Below are 20,452 nucleotides of genomic sequence, written 5' to 3' on the forward strand. Positions count from 1 at the left end.
CCCGGGGCCCAGCTACCCAGTCCTCGATGCACCCTCCCTCTTATAATTTCCTTCTCTGGCAGTACCCGGTCCCTACCTAGACCTTGATATGAGCGGGGCCTCCTGCTTCTCCAGTTAAAGATGCGGGTTTCGGGGTCTTGTAATTCATATCCTGGGGAGAGGATCTTTCTACTTAGGGAGATTTTTGCAAATAACCCAAAGGAAAGTGGAAACCTCTTATTTCCCACTCCCTTTCTTCAGGCACCTGTTTCTGGGTGATTGTCAAGTAAAGGTCTCAGTCACCAGAACCCTCCACTCTCATCCCCAATCATCGTTTCCACCCACCCTCTTTCTGGGTGTTTGCACCCTTCACAATGACACTGAAAACTCTCTTGGCCGGTGGTCCTTAACCCCCAAAAGGCGAAGTTTTAAGAGCAGGGACCGTCCTCAACCAGTTTTGCAAATGGATGGTGGTAATGGGTGAATAATCCATCTTAAATAAAAACTTTGCCCCATGATATTTCCCATGGTGACATCTAAACTCCATCTTTCACTGAGGGAAAACAAACAAAAAATCCCACACAAATCCCCCCCAAACAAACAAACAAAAAAGCTTGTCCGTTTCCACCAGGGTGGATAGGTTTATCTGTGAGAGAGACCTGTTACAGTGGCGTGGAGCCTTCAACCTGAATTCAGGGAGGAGGGTAAGAGAAAATGGAAAGGGTTGGGTGCCAATGTGGGAAGAGATGCCCATGCTGAGTAGCTGGCAAAATTGGGGTTAGAGAGAGGGAAAGAAATTAATCCAGAAGTACTTTTGTCCTCCCCCTATGCACTTTTCCTGGGGACTGGATATGTCTTTAGGCCCTGGGGCAAGACGACCGTTTGGCCCCCCAGGAAATACCGCCCCAGCCCAGTCCAGCCCGGCCGGCGTCTCCCTTTGCGCCAGTCGCCAGGGGCCGGACTTCTGGCCTGCCTTCGGGTCTGCGAAATCTGGGCCTTGTTGGTGGGTACACCCTCTTTAAAAAAAAAAAAAAAAACCATGCTGCCCTCTCCTGCTTGGCCAGGTCCACCTTGAGGCCCACAGCTATTTAGTGCACCAAACCAAGCTACAACTACCCAGGGTCAACATTTGTTCCCGCCTTCCTCCCCCCCACCCCCCAGTTGCCCTGGTCGTCACCCTCCCACCCCCTAGGCAGCAGCTGCTTTCACATGTCCCCCACCCCACCCTCTACGGCGCCTTAACCTGAGCGAAAGTGAAAGGGGGAGGGGAGTTAGGGGGAATAGGGGAGGGGGAGGGTTTTTGAGGGAGGGTGGGGGAGGTTGAGCTCCTCTCTCTTTGGCGGGTTAGTCTCTTAAAGATATTTGGAGTAAATTAGAAGCTTGGAGTTTCTGGGGTCCAGCCAATGACAGCTGGAGGCAGGGCAGCGGACGCCGCTGATTGGCTGGCTGGAGCTTCTTAGCCGTGCGCGTCCCCCTATGTCCACTGAAGGGAGTCCTGCTGGCGCCAGGGCCGCCGACGATGATGCTGTGGGGATGTTACAAAAAAGGCGAGAGTCAGTGGAGTTTGCTTTCTGAGTAAGAACCTTTCTCCCTCCTCTCAGTCCAGCCTCCCCCTCTTCTCCTCTTCCTCCTCTTTGAGTTTACACCCTTTCCCCGGCGCTGCCCCCCCCCCCCCCCCCCCCGCTCTTCGTTTACCGCTGGGATTAAATTCTCTCTGAGGCGCCACGGAAGGGTGGTTGGATCAGCTCTCCGGGCTTCCCCGTCTCCTTTCTGGCCTCGTCGGGGCATGGTTTCTGGTTCTTGTCTAGTGTTTTAAAACTTGTTTCTTCTTTCTCTCCCTTTCCCTCCCGTCCCACGTTAGTGTTGATCCAAGGTATTTTAGTATTTTAATTAAGCTTCACTTTTCTTTCGCTTTAAGCCTTCATCCCAGGCGGGTAGAAGTACTCGACTTCCCAGCGGGGTTTTATTTTTTTTTGGGGGGGGGAATTCCTTTCTGATGTTTAGAAAGTTTTCTCTCAGGCTTGTCCCAGTTAGGGAAGGCTAGGACCTTGGACTGTACCCGAACATCGTACTGTAGAGGAAAGAAAAGTGGATTCTCCGGGAGGACTAAGGGATTTGTCTTGTCCCGGCACCGGACTTGGGGGAAAGAGTCTCTTCCTCAGCTGCTGAGGGTTTTCGACTCTAACCAGTGTCTCCTTCTCCACTCTTGTTCCCCCCTCCACCTCCCCACCCCCGCTTCGCAGGTGGTGCGTGCGGGTTCCGGGCTACACACTACACTTTGAGTCCAGATAGAGGCAACCACTTTTTACTCCGGTGCGGGAGACCCGAACAGCAGCGCAGCCCCGCTGACTCATCTCTCTGCTTTGCTCGGGGCAGTTCCCCTGACCCCATCCATTCCAGTGACCGAGAACTCTCGGACCCCAGCGGCGGCAAGGAGGGCCAAGAGTGGGGCCTGAGGGCACCATGGAGGTGGCGCCGGACCAGCCCCGCTGGATGGCCCATCACGCCGTGCTCAACGCGCAGCATCCGGACTCGCACCACCCGGGCCTGGCGCACAACTACATGGAACCCGCGCAGCTGCTGCCCCCAGATGAAGTGGATGTGTTCTTCAATCATCTGGACTCACAAGGCAATCCCTACTACGCCAACTCAGCCCATGCCCGAGCACGGGTCTCCTACAGCCAGGCACACGGTAAATTCCTGGGGGCCAGAAAAGTCCAGGGCCATCGGGAAAGGCTGGTGGGGAGGGGGGTGTCAGCGAAGGGTGCTGAGCGTGAAAGTGACTCTGGCCAGCCGGTTTCCTAGTTAGTTTCACTGGCTATGCCTCTGGGAGAGAGGAAAAAGGGGAAGTAGATTTAACCCTAGAAAGACAGCGAAGGGGGAGGGGATCATCGGGAAGGGGGGGAGTGGAGAGGTGGGTGGGGACGCAGGGCCGCCGAGGAGCTGGGCATATAACTAGAAACTAGACACGTCCGTTTCCCGGATGTGAAATCAAAACGAATCGAAATCGCTAATAATTTTGGGGGCTGGGCGGCCAGAGGGAGCCACCGGCAGGGAAGAGGTGGGGGAGAGGGGCCTCTCTTTCTCTGTTGGTCACCTCCCTTGCCGCATCCCTCCAGCTGCCCTGGGCTCTTGGGAGGCTTTCCTCGGAGGGGAGTTTTTGGGGAGAGGTAGCGGTTTCATTCCCTGTCTTTCCTTTCTCACTCAGTTCCCCCCCCCTTCCTCGAATATTGTCCCTCTTCCTCGGGTTATTCTTGGAGTAATAACTAAATCTCCTTCGGTGAGGGTGGGAGGGGAGTGTGTTTTTGTGTATAGTTGTAGTTTTGTGTGTGAGCGGCGCAGAAGCCGGGTTTCTGCTGTTCTCTCCCTGTGCCCCTCGCCCTAGCTTCTCTCTTCCACTCCTTAATCCTGGGCCCTTTCTCACCTTCCCGGGCGTTCCTTAAAGTGGCTTCCTTGGGTCTCGGGAGGTCTCCCCTCATTGTCTGTGATTCCTGCCCCCATCGATGGCTGCCTGCCCCTCCACAGCTCGGCTGACCGGGAGCCAGATGTGCCGGCCTCACCTCCTACACAGCCCCGGCATCCCGTGGCTAGATAGCGGTAAAGCGGCACTGTCAGCGGCTGCGGCCCACCACCACAACCCCTGGACCGTAAGCCCATTCTCCAAGGCACCCCTGCATCCATCGGCAGCCGGAGGCCCGGGCACGCTCTCAGTGTACCCAGGCGGAGGCAGCGGCGCCAGCGGCGGCGGCTCCGTCTCCTCTCTTACACCCGCTTCGCACTCGGGGTCTCACCTCTTTGGCTTTCCCCCGACCCCGCCCAAGGAGGTATCCCCGGACCCTAGCGCCAGCAGCGCGGCTTCCCCTGCCTCTTCATCTGCTGGAGGAGTCCGGCCAGAGGACAAGGAGGGAGTCAAGTACCAAGTGACCCTGTCTGACGGCTTGAAGATGGAGGGCGGCAGCCCCCTCCGGAGCAGCCTGGCTTCCATGAGTGGCCAGCCATCCACGCACCACCCTATCCCCACCTATCCCTCCTATGTGCCCGCTGCCCACGACTACAGCGGCAACCTCTTTCACCCGGGTGGTTTCCTGGGCGGCCCTGCCTCCAGCTTCACCCCCAAGCAGCGAAGCAAGGCCCGTTCCTGCTCAGGTAAGCTTTCTCTTCCCTGCCCCCACCCCCTTCCCTAGCTTCAGGCAGCCCTGGCGCCGAGGTCTGGGGGGGTGGAGATGGGGCATTTGGCGCCCGGAAGACTTTGCCTGGTTGGAGATGTAGAGGACAGGGGTTCTTTCGAAGCCAAGGGATAGCCTGGGCACAAATGTTGTTTGGAATGAAGTTAGGCAAAGTTTCAAACTAGACCCCCCTCAACTTGCACCTTGAAACACAGTACCTTGATACTCTACAGTGTCTAGAAAAGTCAAATTCCAAAGTTACCTTTTTTCAAAGTGAAAGTGGCCTCTAGGAGAGCTTGGTGAGATGAGCCACACTCCAAACCTTTTCTTTTTTTGTCCCTGTCCTGGATAAATCTCCATGTTTTAATGCTTTCGTTCTAGGCGGGAGCTGAGTAGCTCCCCCCCCCCCCCAATCTCCAACTCCCTTCAGAGACTCTGTTAATACCTCAGAGTCCTGAGTATGAGCTATATGCCTTCGAACTCCCAGGGTCCAAAAATTTTCCTAAATGAGTTCAGTTTAATCTCAGAACACTGCCCATATCTTTTGCAGAGTACACCCTTCACTCCCTGGGAAAGTCTCTAGGTCTCTTTCTAAAGCAATCAAATAACCAGGTCCTCTCCAGGTCTAGGTGTGGTGGTATGTTCCAAGCTGTGTAGAAGATCCTAGGGTCTGAGGTCAGGGAATACAGTCAGGGACTCCCCAATATGACCAGGCCTGAGTTGGGAAAGATGACCACATCAGGCTTTAAAGGAAAAAGAGAGCTTCCTGAGTTTGGCCTCCTCTTTTTCTTTCTGAAACTCCTGAGGACCCCCCCCCCCATCCCCATCCCCTTTCTTTAAGTTGGAGAAAAGATGGCCATGGAGTTGTTTTAAAAGCCTCTGAATCTTGTACTAGCCTATCAACTATCTACCCGAATGACATGAAAAAAGACTTTTTTAGGTCCTAAATTCAAGCTTATTTGCATAAACTATATTTGAAGGAATTTCTTGGGGTCTAGATCTCATCCCCACTGTACTGTCTAATGTTCCTAGCCTCATGACCTGGGAGGACTGAGTTTCCCAGAGAAATTCCACTGTTGGTAATTTGTCTGTCATTGAAAAAGGCCCAAGCTGAACTTTAGCTTCTTTCTCCTTCTTCCACCTGGGATTCTGGATTGGGGGGCCCAACTTAGACTGTAATAATTTGGGTATGTTGGGGGGGGGCTCCTCCCAGTGGGTTTAAATTTTTTATTTGGATTTAGGTATTTTTATTAATGGTCAAATTTAGGCTGCTGAATTCTAAAATCCAATGGGTATATATATTTGGTCTGAATTTGTGAGGCATTGGATCTGAGGAACTCTTGGCTTGGAGACTCCCTCCATTTAAGTGAGGGTGTGTGTCAACAAATCAGCAAGCATGGCTGATATATACACATATCTATGTTTTATATATGCCTTTATATAGATATGATTCTTCCTAGAGAAAAATCAAGGAGTATCCCAATACTGAGCTCAGAGCCACTGGGGGAGGAAGGTCTAAGGAGGAAGAGGAGATTAAGAACCATTGGTAGAGAGACTGAAGGAAGTAGAGGAGATGAAAGGAGAGGCAAGAGGGAAAGGCACAGAGATGGGGTGACTGTATTGCTCTTTAGGAATGTTAGTGGGAATGCCATTTCTCAGGCAGATTTTTTTTTTATCCCCTGGGAAATTCTCTGCTTTTCTCCCCTCCCTTTTGGTCTCATACCTTAGAGTGTGGTATTTGATTTGTTACCTTAAGGCTTAACTTTTAGGCAGGCACAATGTTTCCTGAATGCTGAGAGGTACCACACTCCCCCTATCACATCCTTGGGAAAGTTGGGGTTAATGCCCTGGGGTAATTTCCTGTACCAAGGACAACAGTAAAAAGCTTTTGTGAATTTGTTTTTAAAGAAAGACACCCAGTGTCTCCGTGTTTCCATTTAGAAGGCAGAGAGTGTGTGAACTGCGGGGCCACAGCTACCCCACTCTGGAGAAGGGATGGCACCGGTCACTACCTGTGTAATGCCTGTGGGCTCTACCACAAAATGAATGGACAAAACAGGCCACTCATCAAGCCGAAGAGGAGACTGGTAGGTGACTCCATGGCCCATTGTCTTTGGGATGTCTAGAGCTGAGCTATTAGGCTTGGGGAAGGATGGCTAGATTAGAGATGTGTGTGGATAGGATCACTGGGAGGTCAAGGGTCTGGAATCTGGGAAGGCCAGGGTATCGGTAGGTAGGTCTGGCCTAAAGATGACAGGAGAGCCAGGAGAGAGTAGAGCTAGGTAAGTATCCAATGCAAAATTGCTTTGCAAAGTTAAAAGTCAGCTATCAGGGATAATAATCGGAGTCATAAAATTAGAAATTTAGGCTAACCCTAGCATTTTTTGCAGAGAGGTGAGTGACTTGAACAAGGTCACACATGGCAGAGCTGTTTCTAAAATCAGGTCTTTTGGACTCCCATATCAGTGTGCTTTTCCATTACACCAAACTGATCTCTCCTCTCCCCTCCTCCATTATGATTAAGATCACAATCCCAGTTAGCTAAGAGCCAGAGGCTAAGAAACCAGTTATAGGCAGAGCAAGACAATATGTGGTTCATTTTTCTCTAGCTGGTTTCTAAGTACTCTCTGGTCATGAAAGAGTTACTATGGCTAGCACACTCCCCCTAGTAAGTCCCAGTAGACTTCCATGGGTCCAACTGCATGTCCTCTATTTCACTTTTAAAAATAGGGCCATGAAGCCGTTTTCTCTCATAGCCCAGGGCAGCCCTCACTCTGGTTCCCAACAGGGCACACAATTCCTGGTGCTTTTTAAAACACACACACTCACAGACAAACCCTAACCACCAAAAAAACCTTCCCTTTATTATTTTTTCCATGGAGTCACCTATACTGTGTATTTTCATTTGAGTGATTTTTTTTTTAAATGCCCTTTCTAAGCTCCTGGCCAGAGTTTCCTATCCGGACATCTGCAGGCTGAAGATAAGGAAACTTGGTGTATCTGTATCCGGACTCTGCAAGCTTTGAGTGTCTCCTAGGCTGGGCTTTGCCTCTTGCTGGGCTGTTTTGAAATTTCTAATACCCTCCGCTCTGCAAATAATGTGTAAAATGCTAAGAATAATAAATATATTTTTTTTCAGGGAGATGTGATTTATGAGGTCTAAATCGTTTTGCCGTTTTGGGGACATTTTCTTTCCCCCTCCTGGAGCCTGGGGATGGGAGGTTGGAGGGTGAAGGTGGGGGAGGGACCCAGGTCGGCTGTCCCGGACAGCTAGTGAGTCAGAATCCCAGCTATGCAGCTGCTTAATTAGCTTCTTTTCCTCCTGAAAAGCAGAGGAAGGAGGGATCTGAGAGTACCCTGCTGCCGTCCCAGCCGATGCTTTGTGAGTTCAGGATGAGAGCCCGTATAGGGCTGGAGCTGGGGTTAAGGCTGGGTGACCTGCCTTCAGTGGTAGTCAGGCTAATGGTGTAGAACAAGAGAAGTATTTGCAAATAAGCCCTGGCCTCCCGGCCCAGCAGTCTGTGCTGGAAGATTCCAACCTTCTCACTGAGAGAAGTTGGGGGAACCCGTTCCGTCAGTTTTTCTCCCAGCCTGTGGCTGGCTGGGGAATTGGGGTGGGAAGAGATTTTGTTTTCAGAGTTGACAACTGGGGTTGGGGGGGGGGGGTTGTGATATCTTTTCAATGAAAATCTGAATTTCCAGGATGGGAAACTTCTTCCCCCCTGGCCCTCTCTTTTCCCTATCTTCCTTTAGGGACACCCTCAGACTGGGGTGTGGCTGGGCCACCATCTTTCACATTTTCTTTTTTTAGAGGGATCTGCTCCTAATGGCTTCTGCCCCTTTCACTCCTGGTTCCCCCTCACCCTCCAGTGTGGTACAATTTAAAGACCATGGAAGAGGCATTTGGGAAATTCGAGTTCCCCTCCTAGCACCGCCACTGACTCACTAGTTGACCTTCTGCAGGTCCCTTCTATTTTCTTGACTTAGGCTTTCTGGTCTGTAAAATGAGGAGGTTAGATGACTCCGGTGTTCACTTTTCTTATCTCTGAAATTCTTTCTTGAGGGGGGCTCAGTTGGTGTTGTTATCTACCTTGAGGGTCTGAGCCTAGGGTTTAGACATTTGGCTAAATCAGGAACCCTAGACCTGGGGAAGTGAGGACCCTTTGTGACTTAATATACCCTTGCCTCTCACCTTAATCTCAGTGGCAATCTTGGCCCATTCCTGTGCCTTCTCCCCACTCTTTCCTTAAAGGTTCTCTTGTTACCATCCCTAGATAGGGTGGCACCCAGGGCCTGTGCCATTCTCAGGAGTCCCCTTTTTTCCCTTAAACCTGGGTTGGTGATCATTTCTTGCTAATCCTCTCCCCTCCCACTTCCCCCAATGAGTTTGGGGTGAGATTAAGGTTTGGGGGTGGGGAGGATATTGAGCCCCTGTCAGTGAGTTTACATTTTGAGATGGTGGTTGAGTCAGAGAGGCCCTGGGGCAAGGCCTGGGTTTATTGTTGTTGAGTCTTTCTAGCTGTATGGGTGACATTTCTCTTAGACTTCTGGAGAGTTGCAGGCAGGGCAGACTTTGTTTTATTAGGCCCACATGAAGGGTGAGGTGGGGAGGGGCAGGGATATCGAGGGAAGGAGTTCAGGGGTCAGGATAGGATTGAGTTGGGATGACTGAATTGCCCAAGTATGTTCTCCAAAGTTAGGGGCTGAGGAAAAGTACTTTAGTCAGAATGGGGAAGAGGGTGGGGGATCTGGGTCCCACTTGGTAACCACTCTGCTGAAAGTATACTATATAATTTTGGACAAGATATTTCCCCTCACTGGGCCTTGACTGGTACAATGAGGTTAGATGGAATAATCTCTAATTTAGGTCTCTTACAGCTATGAGATTATATGAACAATTTTACATAATTCTAACTTTTCCCTCTTCCAGTGTGATGGTGTTTGGGGTAAAGGGTTTGGCAGTGCCAAGGGTGAGAATAGCTTGACGGCCAGGATAACCAGGCTTCCTCCCCTTTACCATCTATCTCTCTTCCCTCCCTCAGTCAGCAGCCAGGAGAGCTGGGACCTGTTGCGCCAATTGCCAGACAACCACCACCACCTTATGGCGCCGAAACGCTAACGGGGACCCTGTCTGCAATGCCTGTGGCCTCTACTACAAACTGCACAATGTGAGTGTGCCCCACCCCTGCCCGCCCCTTCCCCCTCCCAAGGGACCCCAAGCCATTCTTTGCTGATGGAAGAGTGATGCTGCCTCCTAAAGCCTGACAATGCCTGCCTCCTCCGCTTGGCTTGGGAAGCCATCGGGAGAGATCCAGTCCCTGCATTTTCCTCCTCCCCCAAGCCCCCCTCCCCTCCAATGTCAAGAGAAGCTTCATTCAGGCAGAATTACTAGTGATCTGAAGGCTAGGCAGGCATCTGTGGTGGAGAGGAAAGAAAACCGTGTTTGGCCTTTTTAGAATGATCTAGGATCAAATCCTTTCTCTCCTGCTTTCCTACATGATCTTGGGCAAACTACTTTTTACTGATCCTCTGGAAATGACCTCTATAAAGCCCCTCTTGGCCATAAGAAAAAATTCCTACAATTCACAGACAAACTGGTTGGAAAGGATAAAGGTTGTTGCAATACAGTTAAGCTCTAGGAGTGTGAGAAGGGTCCCTTTCCCATCAGAGCAAAGTTGAACCTTGTGTTGGGGAGTAAGAACTGTCCAATTCCAGTCTGTCTTCTCCTTCCCAGCCCCCTACCCCCATGTAAGGTCTATGACATTTCACAAGATGGTAAGAACAGGGGAAAGAACCAAAACTCATCCTTCTTTCCTGAGGATCCAAAGTAGTTACCAGTTTGGGATAGTTGGGGGGAGTCCGAGATAAGTCTAACCCAGACCAGGGGAGAGGGGTTTGCCTGCCCAAGCACAACATGATGGTGCCATTATTCCACAGGTGAATCGGCCACTGACCATGAAGAAGGAGGGGATTCAGACTCGTAATCGGAAGATGTCTAACAAGTCTAAGAAGAGCAAGAAGGGTGCTGAGTGCTTTGAGGAACTGTCGAAATGCATGCAAGAGAAGTCGTCCCCTTTCAGCGCAGCTGCCCTGGCCAGCCACATGGCCCCCATGGGCCACCTCCCACCCTTCAGCCACTCGGGACACATCCTGCCCACACCCACTCCCATCCACCCTTCCTCCAGCATCTCTTTTGGACATCCCCACCCATCCAGCATGGTGACTGCCATGGGCTAAGAACAGCGGTCTGGGTTCAGGGGCCTCACCCAGGACATGGACAGACAGAAAGGATGGATGGACAGACCTTGATGTCAGGGTGGGAGTGGGGGGGGCTGAAAGCAGGGGAGTACCTGGGGTGGGGAGAGGCAGAGATTAGGGCTCCAGAAGGGGCTTGTACTCTGGGTAGGGCAGCGATGGGCAGCCACCCCTCCCTCTCCCTCAGGGATAAAACAACCAAGACAACATTGCCTGAATCACTCCCTCTGATGGGATTGGCAGTCCTGGCTTGGGGCTCCACAAAGCCTCCTCCCTCCCTTGTTCCCCAAAGCCCTCCATGCCTGTCCTCCTCCCCCTCTGGCCTCTCTGCTATTACTGTGAATCTCATAAACTGGTCTGAGATGGCTAGCCAGATTTCTGTCTTGGACGATTGTTTGGGGGAATAGGACAACTTAATAAAAAAGAAAGGAAAAAAGGAACCTTAATTGTTAGACAAAGATGGAAAAAGGTATACAAATAATTTATTTTGCTCTTGTTTTCAGTGAGGACTTGGGGGCTTTGCAAGGGTCTCAGCTATTGATGCAAGAGCCCTTCCCCCCTTCTGACCCCCTCTATGTTCTGCCCCTCCTCTTTGGGGAGAGGTAGTCTCAGTTGAAGAAAAATTGACCAACTGGAAACCTGCCTCATTTGCTAGCAACCCAGCCCGTCAGCTTATGGGATGAATGAGCACTTCCACCTCCTCTCAAATGGGGGAGTCTACTTCCCCAGAGGTGGCTGGGAGGTGGGTAGGCTAGGTTCTAGTAGCCTCAGAAATGGGACCTCAGTTGGGTGTAGAAAGAGAGCATCCATTTGTCCCTGGGGAGGAGTCATATCCTCCCCTCAGCCTAGCAGGTAGTATGGGGGGGGGGAGGGTGGAAAGGCTGGCATAGAAGAGATAGGGGGGAGGCAAGAAAAGGGTGTCAGTTCAGCAGGGTTGGGGGATGCTGGGGAGGGAGAGACAATCACAAAATGGTCAGCACTGAGACTGAGGAGGGAAGGACGGGTCAGAGGAAGGAAACACCGTGAGGAGAGGGAGAGGAAAGAGTTCCCCCTGGATCTGAGTTTTGTTGCTTTGGAAAGGAGAGAGAAAAAAACCCTGCAAAGAAAAGTCCTCCTCTGACTAAAAACCAAGTTGGAGATAAACACCCATGTGGCCAGTGTGAAGTGTGTCCTTCTGCTGGTAGGAGTCATGCCCCTGCAGTGGTTGCAGGCCTAACCCCATGTACATACTTAGCTATTCTTCTGCTGACCCCTCCTTTCCTTCTCCACTCCAATTGCCTCTCTTCTCCCCTCCCAGCTAGGGGATAGAAAACTGCATAAGCTTCACTCACCAATGAGTTGGTCTTTATTTTGTTTTTTTAATTTCTTTTTGGATCAAGCCAATTGTATATTATTGCAAAAGTCCTGCTAAGAAGGAAATAAAACTTAAGAAAATGGATGTACTTTCCTATTTTTTTCCTAACTATGTAATTCAAAAGCATTAGCTACAACAGCAGAGAGCCAGGGACCGGAAAGGGAGAGAGAAGGCTTCCTGGCTTTGTTCCTGTTGGTCAGCTTGCTTTTCTCTGTCTTTGGTGGTTTTCTGGTCTCTATCTGGACAGGTAGCTGCACTTTGCAAAGAAGGGAATCCACAGGGCAATAGGGTTCGGTTGTGGTTGTCCAGGTCCAGTGTCAGAAGAATGGGACAGACCTTGCCTAGGCATTCTAGGAGAGAAATCCTGGTGCTATGGGGAAGATGTCCCCTGGTCATAGAGAGGTCCTGGGCCAGGTTTTCTGGAAGAGCTGTTGATGCTAAGGATCTTATCCTGGACGAGGGGTTCTCTTGGATTGGTACCTTCCAGGGTTGGAAGGGAGATGCCCTCCTGAGGATGGTATTGCCAGAGAGATGACCCGTTGCCCAGGTATTGATCCACTGAGCTACAAAATTGGTCCTGTGCTTGTCTGGATTCTTCCCATGGTACAGTTGTACATAATCTGTACGAGGTAGGGCTCGGGGGTGGGTGGTGAGGGGCAGAGAAGATATTGTCCTGATACAGTGATATATTGACAGAGTGCAATATAATCAGTCGCTACAGTGGGCACACCACAGTTGGGAGTAACTTATTTTGTGCTTGTATCAGCATAAGAAAAAAATAAATCTGCAGTATTTTCTGTTTTTATTTTTTATTTTGCTTGTTTATTTTGGATTAGTGAACTAAGTTATTGTTAATTATGTACAACATTTATATATTGTCTGTAAAAAGTGTATGCTATCCTCATATTCCTTCAAAGTGAATACTGCTAAGAATAATAAAATCCTTTTTTTTTTTTTTGTGAGATCAGTGGTTCCGTTTTGTGAGATCAGACTGGAAACTGATCTCATGTTCCTTGATGCCCCTGGGCCCTCTGGGCATTTAATTCCCATTTTTCCTACTCTGGAAATGGGAAGTGAGTGGAGGGCTCACCCCTTCTTTCACTTGGCCCCAAAGACTGCAGGCAGCAGATGGGTTGTAGAAGAAGCCAACACTAGAGGCAAGAGCTATAACTGACCAGAGAATGCTAGTCTGGTTGTGTGTATAGGGCAAAGGACCCTGGACTTGGAATCTGAAATTTAATTCCTGGCTCTGACATAGGAGTCTCAAAGCTAGACGGAGACTTTAGAGACCATCTGGTCCAACTCTACAGATTAAGGAAACTAACTTCTAATGGTTAAATGATTTGTCCAAGTTCACACAAGCAGTAAGTAGGAAAGGGAGGGCCCTCTGACTTAAAAGCCATTGCTTTTTCTATTACAGCATCTGTGTGATCCTAGCAAGTCCCTTGTATGGGTCTCATCTTTCTCAGCATCATAATAGAGGTATAGGGTAGGCTGGGTTACATAGAGACAATACTTCATTTCCTGATTTCACAGGATTGAGGGAAGAGCTTTGTAAACCTTAGTTGACAAAGTTTAAATTTATACATAAATCTAATGGGGGCAGGGGCGGGGGAGTGACCAGGAGGACTGAGGAGTGAAAAATCCAGCTAATACTGAACGGGATTGTTAGTAACCAAGGATCAAGTGGGAGGGAGAGAAATTGGAAAACACTGGAAATGGGTGGGCAAGAAGGTGTAGATTTCAGAGAGCACTACCATGACAAGAACTGATCAGAGAACAAGTTTGTGTCAGAGTGAGACATTTCTCAGGAGGCAGCATCCACAGAGCAGTAAAATGGTGTCTCTTAGAAATAGCAGCTGGGCATGGCCAAACTGTCATCTCTACCCCCCCCCCCCAAAAAAAAAAAAAATCCAACCTGAAGTATATAGACTCAACCTTGGTGAGAGTTTTCTCAAGTCCAAGAAGTAAGTCTGACCACTTGAGACGCTCCTTTTCCATTGGACCTTAAGAAACGTGACAAGGAATCAAGGCCTGGTGTAAACAATGGGAAGATTATTGGACCCAGTAGTCAGGTCTGGCTTTCAGTGTTGAATCCGCCATTAGCACTTGTGTAACTTTGGTCGAGTCACTCAGACTCTCAGGCTTCATTTCCTCATCAGTAAAAATGAGTGGGCTGGATTATCTGAAGCCTGCAGTACCATCCAGCTCAAAATCCGGTAATAATGTAAACCTTGAGGGCTTCAGATGGAAAAAACAGGCAATAGTTACTTACAAAATCACAATATTAAAATCACCTCTCACCCACCAGCCCATAGAAGGAACCTGTAAAAGAGAGGCTGTTGTCATTAGTAGCCAGCTTAAATGATACCTCCCATCATTGATTTCACTGGTTGCTGATAATATTGCTGACTTGTTTTGTGTTAGGTTCAAGCTGAAGGCCCAGGAGAGAGCTCCTGTTTGCAGATCAGTCTATTGTTTTGTGTAGTTGCTATCTGTAAAATCTCTTAATAACCCACCCCATCCCCAACCCAGGCTCCAGACCCAACAGAAGCCAAAGGTTATTAAAGGAAGAGGGAATCTTCTGACTCCCTGACTTTATCAGTTTCAAATCTGGCTCCTAAAACCAGTACCTGGCATCTCCCAACACCAGCATTTGTTACTGGCCAATTTTTGACTTTATTCTTGTGAACAAACTATTTAGTGATATTGTGGAGAAAGTAAAGGTCACCACCAGGTATCATGATAACATCTCTGAGAGAGGCACAGTGAACCTCATGGGACTCTAAATTGTCTGACACTGATTGGAAAGAAGATAAGTACTATAGAGAATAGTATGCTGGACCTGGATTCAGGAAGACTTGAGTTCAAATCCTGCCTTAGACACCTGCTAGCTCTGTGATAGCAAGTCATTGAACCTCTCTGTGTTTCAACTTTTTCATCTATAATGTGAGATGTAGAATTTGATGTACACTAAGTTTCCTTCTAGATCTAAATCTGTGATCCTATGAACCTGCAAGAAGTTTCTGTAGTAAGTCCATTCCTTAAAGCCTTATACCATAGAAAATCCCTTTTTCCATGGAAGGGTGGGAATTAGCACTGTCCATAGAGGAGGCACTTGCCTCAATGGAAAGCCTCAAACCTGAGATTAAAATAACAGTGGAAAGAAAGCATTTGTGCGAGAATATAAAGAGAAAGAAACAGAAGCAATATTACTTGCAGTGCACTACAGTCTGCTTTGCCAGATGAAAGATATGGATGATGCTTTCCTAATGCAGATGTTTATCAACTGACCAAGGTAATAAAACGATCATGGAAGCAACATGTTGGGAACTTTAGAACAATAGTGATGGGAACTTTAACTGTGTAGATACATGATGGATTTCTCATTCTTGTTAAAAGAGTAAAAGAGTAGCTGATGTATTTCTGATTCTTTACCTATATCTCAAAAGGTAATTAAGCTATGAGAGAAACTACTATCATGGACTTAATTTTGTGATCGGCAAGAAAGAATTATTTGGTATTGTGAAAATAGCAGGAACCTTGATAGAAAGGGACTCAATTATTTTGGAGTTTATAATACTGAAGAAAGAAAATACTAGGCACAACCAAATAATTACCTCATCCTTTAGGAAAGCAAGTTTTTAAAAGTCAAGAGAAAAGGTGAATATGATTCTGTGATCTGAAGCTTTAAAAAGGCATCCAACTCATAATGGATAGGAGATTTTAAAAAGAAATGAAATTCTAACAAGACCATTGTGAATGAACCTAAGGAAGAAGAAAAGAAGGTAGCTAGAGGAATCACTGTGGATACATGGGGAATTATCCAATGAGCTCAGATTTTAAAAAATATTGCTTAAAGTGAAAGGAGGGACAAGAATCATAGACCTGTAAAAGAGTATCAGGACAAATACATTTAGGAACTCTGATCAACACAATGACCAACCAGGATTCCAGATGACTCATCATGAAACATGCTCCTACCTCTAAGTTAAAGAGTTGATGAACTCAGAGTACAGGTTGAGACATTTTTTTTTTCCCGGACATGGCCAATGTGAGAATTTGTTTTGCTTGATTATACATGTTTGTAAAGGAAAAATAAAGAAAAGAAAGGCTAGATTTATTAGGGAATGAAAATGACTAAAGAATAGTCAGTGAGTACCTGACTGTATCTAGATTTTTATACTTATTTAACATTTTTCTGCTGTTTCCTTGGCTTTAGCAAGCACTTAATAAATGTTGAATTTGAAAAAAATGCCAAGAAAACTCATGTCCAAAATGAATGAGGGTCATAAAGACACTAAAAAGAAGGCAGGGCCAGGGGAGGGTAGGTGTTAATCTATGTATGAAGCAAAAACAAGGAAGAGATAGTCCCCTTGCTTGGACAAAATACCATAGTGTTTGTTAACAGATGACAAGAGTGAAGGCAGAACTACTCAACTCTCTCAGTACCCAAAAAGTGATCCCATAGTTGAGAACTTAATTTGCTTCTTCATTATTTCCAGTGTGTTAATCACAGATGGAATGTAAGCAAGATCCTGATCTCATGCAGTACTTTCTTTCTCTTCCACTGGTGCCTGGCTCAGTGCTAACCACACTCAGGAGTGTGTAGGAGTAAGCTCCTACTGGTGGTTGAGAGGAAATTGTTAAATTTTCATTATGAACATTTACATTTCAGAATGGGCAAAGGCTACAAATCTGGGTTTAATTTATTGTTTTGTTGATTTGTCCAGACTTAAAAAAGTAATGGATAAAATTTTAGTAATTCAGGTTCAACTTAAAAGTATGTTGAGTATTGTGCAATGACCAACTGTGAATGATATAGCTCTTCTCAGCAATACAATGACCAAGACAATTTCAAAGGACTCATTAAAAAAATTCTATCCACCTCTAGAGAAAGAACTTATGGAATCTGAATGAGATAAAAGAATACTACTTTCACTTTCTTTATTTTTTCAAATTTTTTCCCTTTGGTCTATTTCTTCTTTCACAATATGACTAATATGGAAACTTGTTCTACATGATTGCACATACATAACCTATATCAAATTGCTTACCATCTTAGGGAGGAGGTGAGTTAGAGATAGAGAAAATTTGGAACTCAAAAAATTTTTTAAAATCAATGTTTAAAAAAAGGAAAAAAATAAATGTTAAAATTTGTCTTTACATGTAACTGGAAAAAATAAAATATTATTTAAAATGATATAGATTTTAAAAAAAAGTATGTTGAATATACTCTACCTTCTTTACGAGAACTGGTTACTAAACATTAACCAGCACACCACTGGCAAAGTAGACTTGTTGATTGAATGATTTCCCAAGAAACAACATGAGGAATGGAGACCTTAATATGAGAAAAGTGAGTTGGGGTGGTTGGAAACTGCTTTACCCTAAATTCTTGGTTTCAGAATTACCAAGTAATCTTATCTCACTTGTTTAAGTCTACTCTAGTCTAGAGACACAAGAGAATCAAAAACCATTATTGCCCAAAAACTCAGTATTAGGAAAAGCTGTCCACATCTAGAGAAAGAATTATAGAGTTTGAATGCAAATTGAAACAAACTATTTGCTCTCTCTTTTCTTTTTTGTTTTCTTTCTTCTTTCTCGTGATTCATTCATTGGTTATAATATCAGATTGCATGCTGTCTTGTGGGGGAGGGCAGAGGAGAGGGAGGGAAAGAAAATTTGGAACTCAAAAGCTTGTAGAACTGAATGTTGCAAACAAAAAATAAATTAATTCATTTATAAACAAAACAAAACAAAGCAAAACACTATTGCTTTGAGTCCTGCTATCCCAACTTTTATTTTTCCCTAAGAAATTCTCATTTTTTCTCTCTATTTTGGACAATCTGAATAGAGCAGATCTGACTGAGAATTTTTTTTCTCCAAAGAATCACAGTCTTAGTACTGGGAGGGACCTCAGAGATCATCTAATCTAACTGCCCTCTCAAATAATGAATTCTTCATAAAAAACCCACCACTCATCATCTGTGAAACAACCTTGTAGTGATGGGAAACTCATTACCACTTGAAAGAGCCTGTTCCAATTTTGTGTAACTTAAAGATTTTTTTTTGCTGTTCGCCAAAATGCATCTCCCTATTGGTCAGCCACCAATCCCTCAATATCAAAAGCATGGAAATTTAATCTGATTTAACAAACTAAGGGCCTCCTAAGTGCAAGTCCCCATAGTAAGCAAAGGTGATAAAGACAAACTATGCATAATTCCTTATCATCATCATTGTTATGATTATTATTCCCTTAAGGAGCATAAACCTGGCGGAGGAGGAGTGGGAGGAAGGTAAGCATATGCAAATAACCATAGCATAAATTTGGAAATCTGCATATAGGTAGGAATTCCTGACCTTGCCCTAACTTATTCCCTCTTGGATAACTTACCTGTCTTCAAGTCCTTTCTCTGTTACCTATTTTCTGACCCTAAACAAGTTCCTAAAAGAACAAACAAATGAATAAATACAAAAGCATTTATTAATTGATTACTATGGGCCAAGGGTGGGCTGAATGCTAGGTATATTAAAAATAAAAAATAACTCAACAATAAAGATGGTCCCTGACCTCAAAGTGCTTAGCTCTAATAGGAGGAGACCACACATATAGGGGACTGGTATTTAGGGAGGGGCACTTTGGTGGGAAAGTTACAGGGATAATGAGTAGATTGACACACACGCCTTCCAGGAACAATTCTGGAATTATTGGTTCCAGAACTGGATGGGGGGAGGGCAGGCATTCCACAAGATGGTTGTCTAGACTGTAAAGATGACCAGGGAGTAGGAGACGAAGTAAAATGTCCTGGGGGCCTTCTAAAATAGTGGCCCAGGTGAGGTAGTCCTTGAACAGGAGATTCAGAGTGGACATTTCAGGGATGAAAGGGTTACAATCAACAATTATAAAATGAGGATCCAAATACTTGTGCCCAACATGCTGCTGACTTCTCAAGCTTGTTATGAAGGAAGTACTATATAAACATCAACTCATCTGATCAACAGCAACGACCAGCCCCGATTCCAGAGGACGATGATGAAATATGCTTCCTACCTCTTTAGAGAGGCAAGGGACACAGGGTGCACAAGAAGACATACATTTTTGAACATGGGCAATGTAGGAATTTGTTTTTCTTGACTATATGTATTTGTCGCGAAGATTTTGTTTTCATTTTCTTCCTTTCACCAATTGAAAGGGGATGGGAGGGAGGAAGAAGAGAAAGTAAATTTGTTAATTAAATTGAGCTAAAAAATAAACAGTGATCCATTTATCTTTGAAATTGTAGAAATTGTAGAGAACATGTCAGACTAACTTTATGGTATGGTGGCGAGAGAGCTAGTTTGGGAGTCAGAGGAGCTGGATTCAAATTGTGGCACTTCTGGGAATGGGTCTCAGTTTCTTCATCTGTGAATTCAGAGGCTTAGACTAGATGGCCCCTGAAGTCCCTTCTACTATCCTATGTACTGTCCTTTATGCAGCAGTCAAACCAGACAGCTCCCTGACCCCCCAAATCCTCCTGTGTCCTCAGGCTCTTGGTGATCTTGTTCCAGTTGTTTCCTATGTCTGGGATGCTCTTCCTTCCTCTCTTGGCCTCTTGAACACCTACCCTCCTTTGAAAGTTCAGTTAAATGCCTCTTCTAGGAGCTTTCCTTGCAGGTAACAGCCTCCTCTCTCTTTAATGCCCTTATCTTGTCATGCTGTACATTAAAGTGCTTTATGTTGGTGTGCTAACCCTTTACTAGACTCAGTTTCATGAAGGAAGGAGTGGTGGTCTACAGTGCTTTTGGAAATGTCTCTATGCATGGTATGTGCATGTGCAATCTGTATATCCACTCTTTTTATCCTAAAGCAGGACTGAAGAATAAGATCTAAGTGGTTTCACTGCTAGCCCTGAGAGATCTACCCTTTGTACAGGGAAAGTCCTCTGGAGTTGGAAGGAGGTAGGGGTTGCCTAGGGCCAAGGCATGACCCAGAGAATAGCAGGGAACAGGACTTCCATGCTGGGGGTAGGGAGAGGCTGTCCCAAGAAACCAGCACCTTCTGGTTCTTCCAGGATGACCTCTAGCCCCATGACTCTGACCAGACATTACTCCGGGCAGAGTGTTTAGCCCTACCTTCGATGGGTGTGGGTGGCTGAGTGCCCTGAGCATGGTTGGGAGTGGTAACAAAAAGACCTCTGACCTGTAGCTAGACTAGCCCAGCCCAGTCCAGCCCTGCCCTGGCTAACTGGACACTGACAGGTTCTGGGATGAAAACAGGTTTCAGGAAGATTCCCACCAACGGATGGGGGTAGTGGTATCACCCAATGACCTTGGCTACCCCTTCCCATCTCTGGTTGAGGGGAAGAACAGGTAAGGCTGGGGCCCAGAGCTTTGGGATCTAAGGAAGGCAGCTGGTTTAGGGAAGAGAGCAATTGATCAAATCAGGAGACATAGAGTCTCATCCTGGTTTTGTCCCTAATATTCTGTGTTACCCTGGCCAAGTCCCTTCCCTCTTTTGGGGACTTAAATTTCCTCATCTATCATCTGAGGGAGAATGGTACTAGATGATACCTAAGGTCTCTCTCAGCTATAACGTGATATGATTCACAAGACATAATGAAGTGGAAGAAAATTGGAATTCTGGGTTCAACTGGCCTGGATGTGTCCTCTCCATCTGTGTGAGCACACAGCTTGTTCAACCTCAGCCTCACTAAGC

The 20,452-nt window shown here is 46.6% G+C and overlaps 1 protein-coding gene across 2 annotated transcripts; it reads left to right on the forward strand.

The window, feature by feature from the left end:
• Positions 1-1,424: 1,424 nt before the first annotated feature.
• Positions 1,425-11,609, forward strand: GATA2 (GATA binding protein 2). 2 transcript variants are annotated; one of them, XM_069083790.1, is made up of 6 exons: positions 1,425-1,554; positions 2,223-2,671; positions 3,505-4,125; positions 6,087-6,232; positions 9,188-9,313; positions 10,083-11,609. In XM_069083790.1, exons 2-6 carry the CDS (start codon positions 2,443-2,445, stop codon positions 10,380-10,382), a joined length of 1,422 nt encoding a protein of 473 aa, XP_068939891.1. In that variant the 5' UTR covers positions 1,425-1,554; positions 2,223-2,442; the 3' UTR covers positions 10,383-11,609. The 2 variants fall into 2 exon arrangements, with proteins under 2 accessions (XP_068939891.1, XP_068939892.1); XM_069083791.1 differs by having other exon boundaries at positions 1,444-1,554; positions 2,356-2,671.
• Positions 11,610-20,452: the final 8,843 nt, after the last annotated feature.

Source organism: Petaurus breviceps, unplaced genomic scaffold (genome assembly GCF_028583685.1).
Source record: "Petaurus breviceps papuanus isolate PSGF00001 unplaced genomic scaffold, PetGlider_PUasm1.0 174, whole genome shotgun sequence".
NCBI lineage: Eukaryota > Metazoa > Chordata > Mammalia > Diprotodontia > Petauridae > Petaurus > Petaurus breviceps.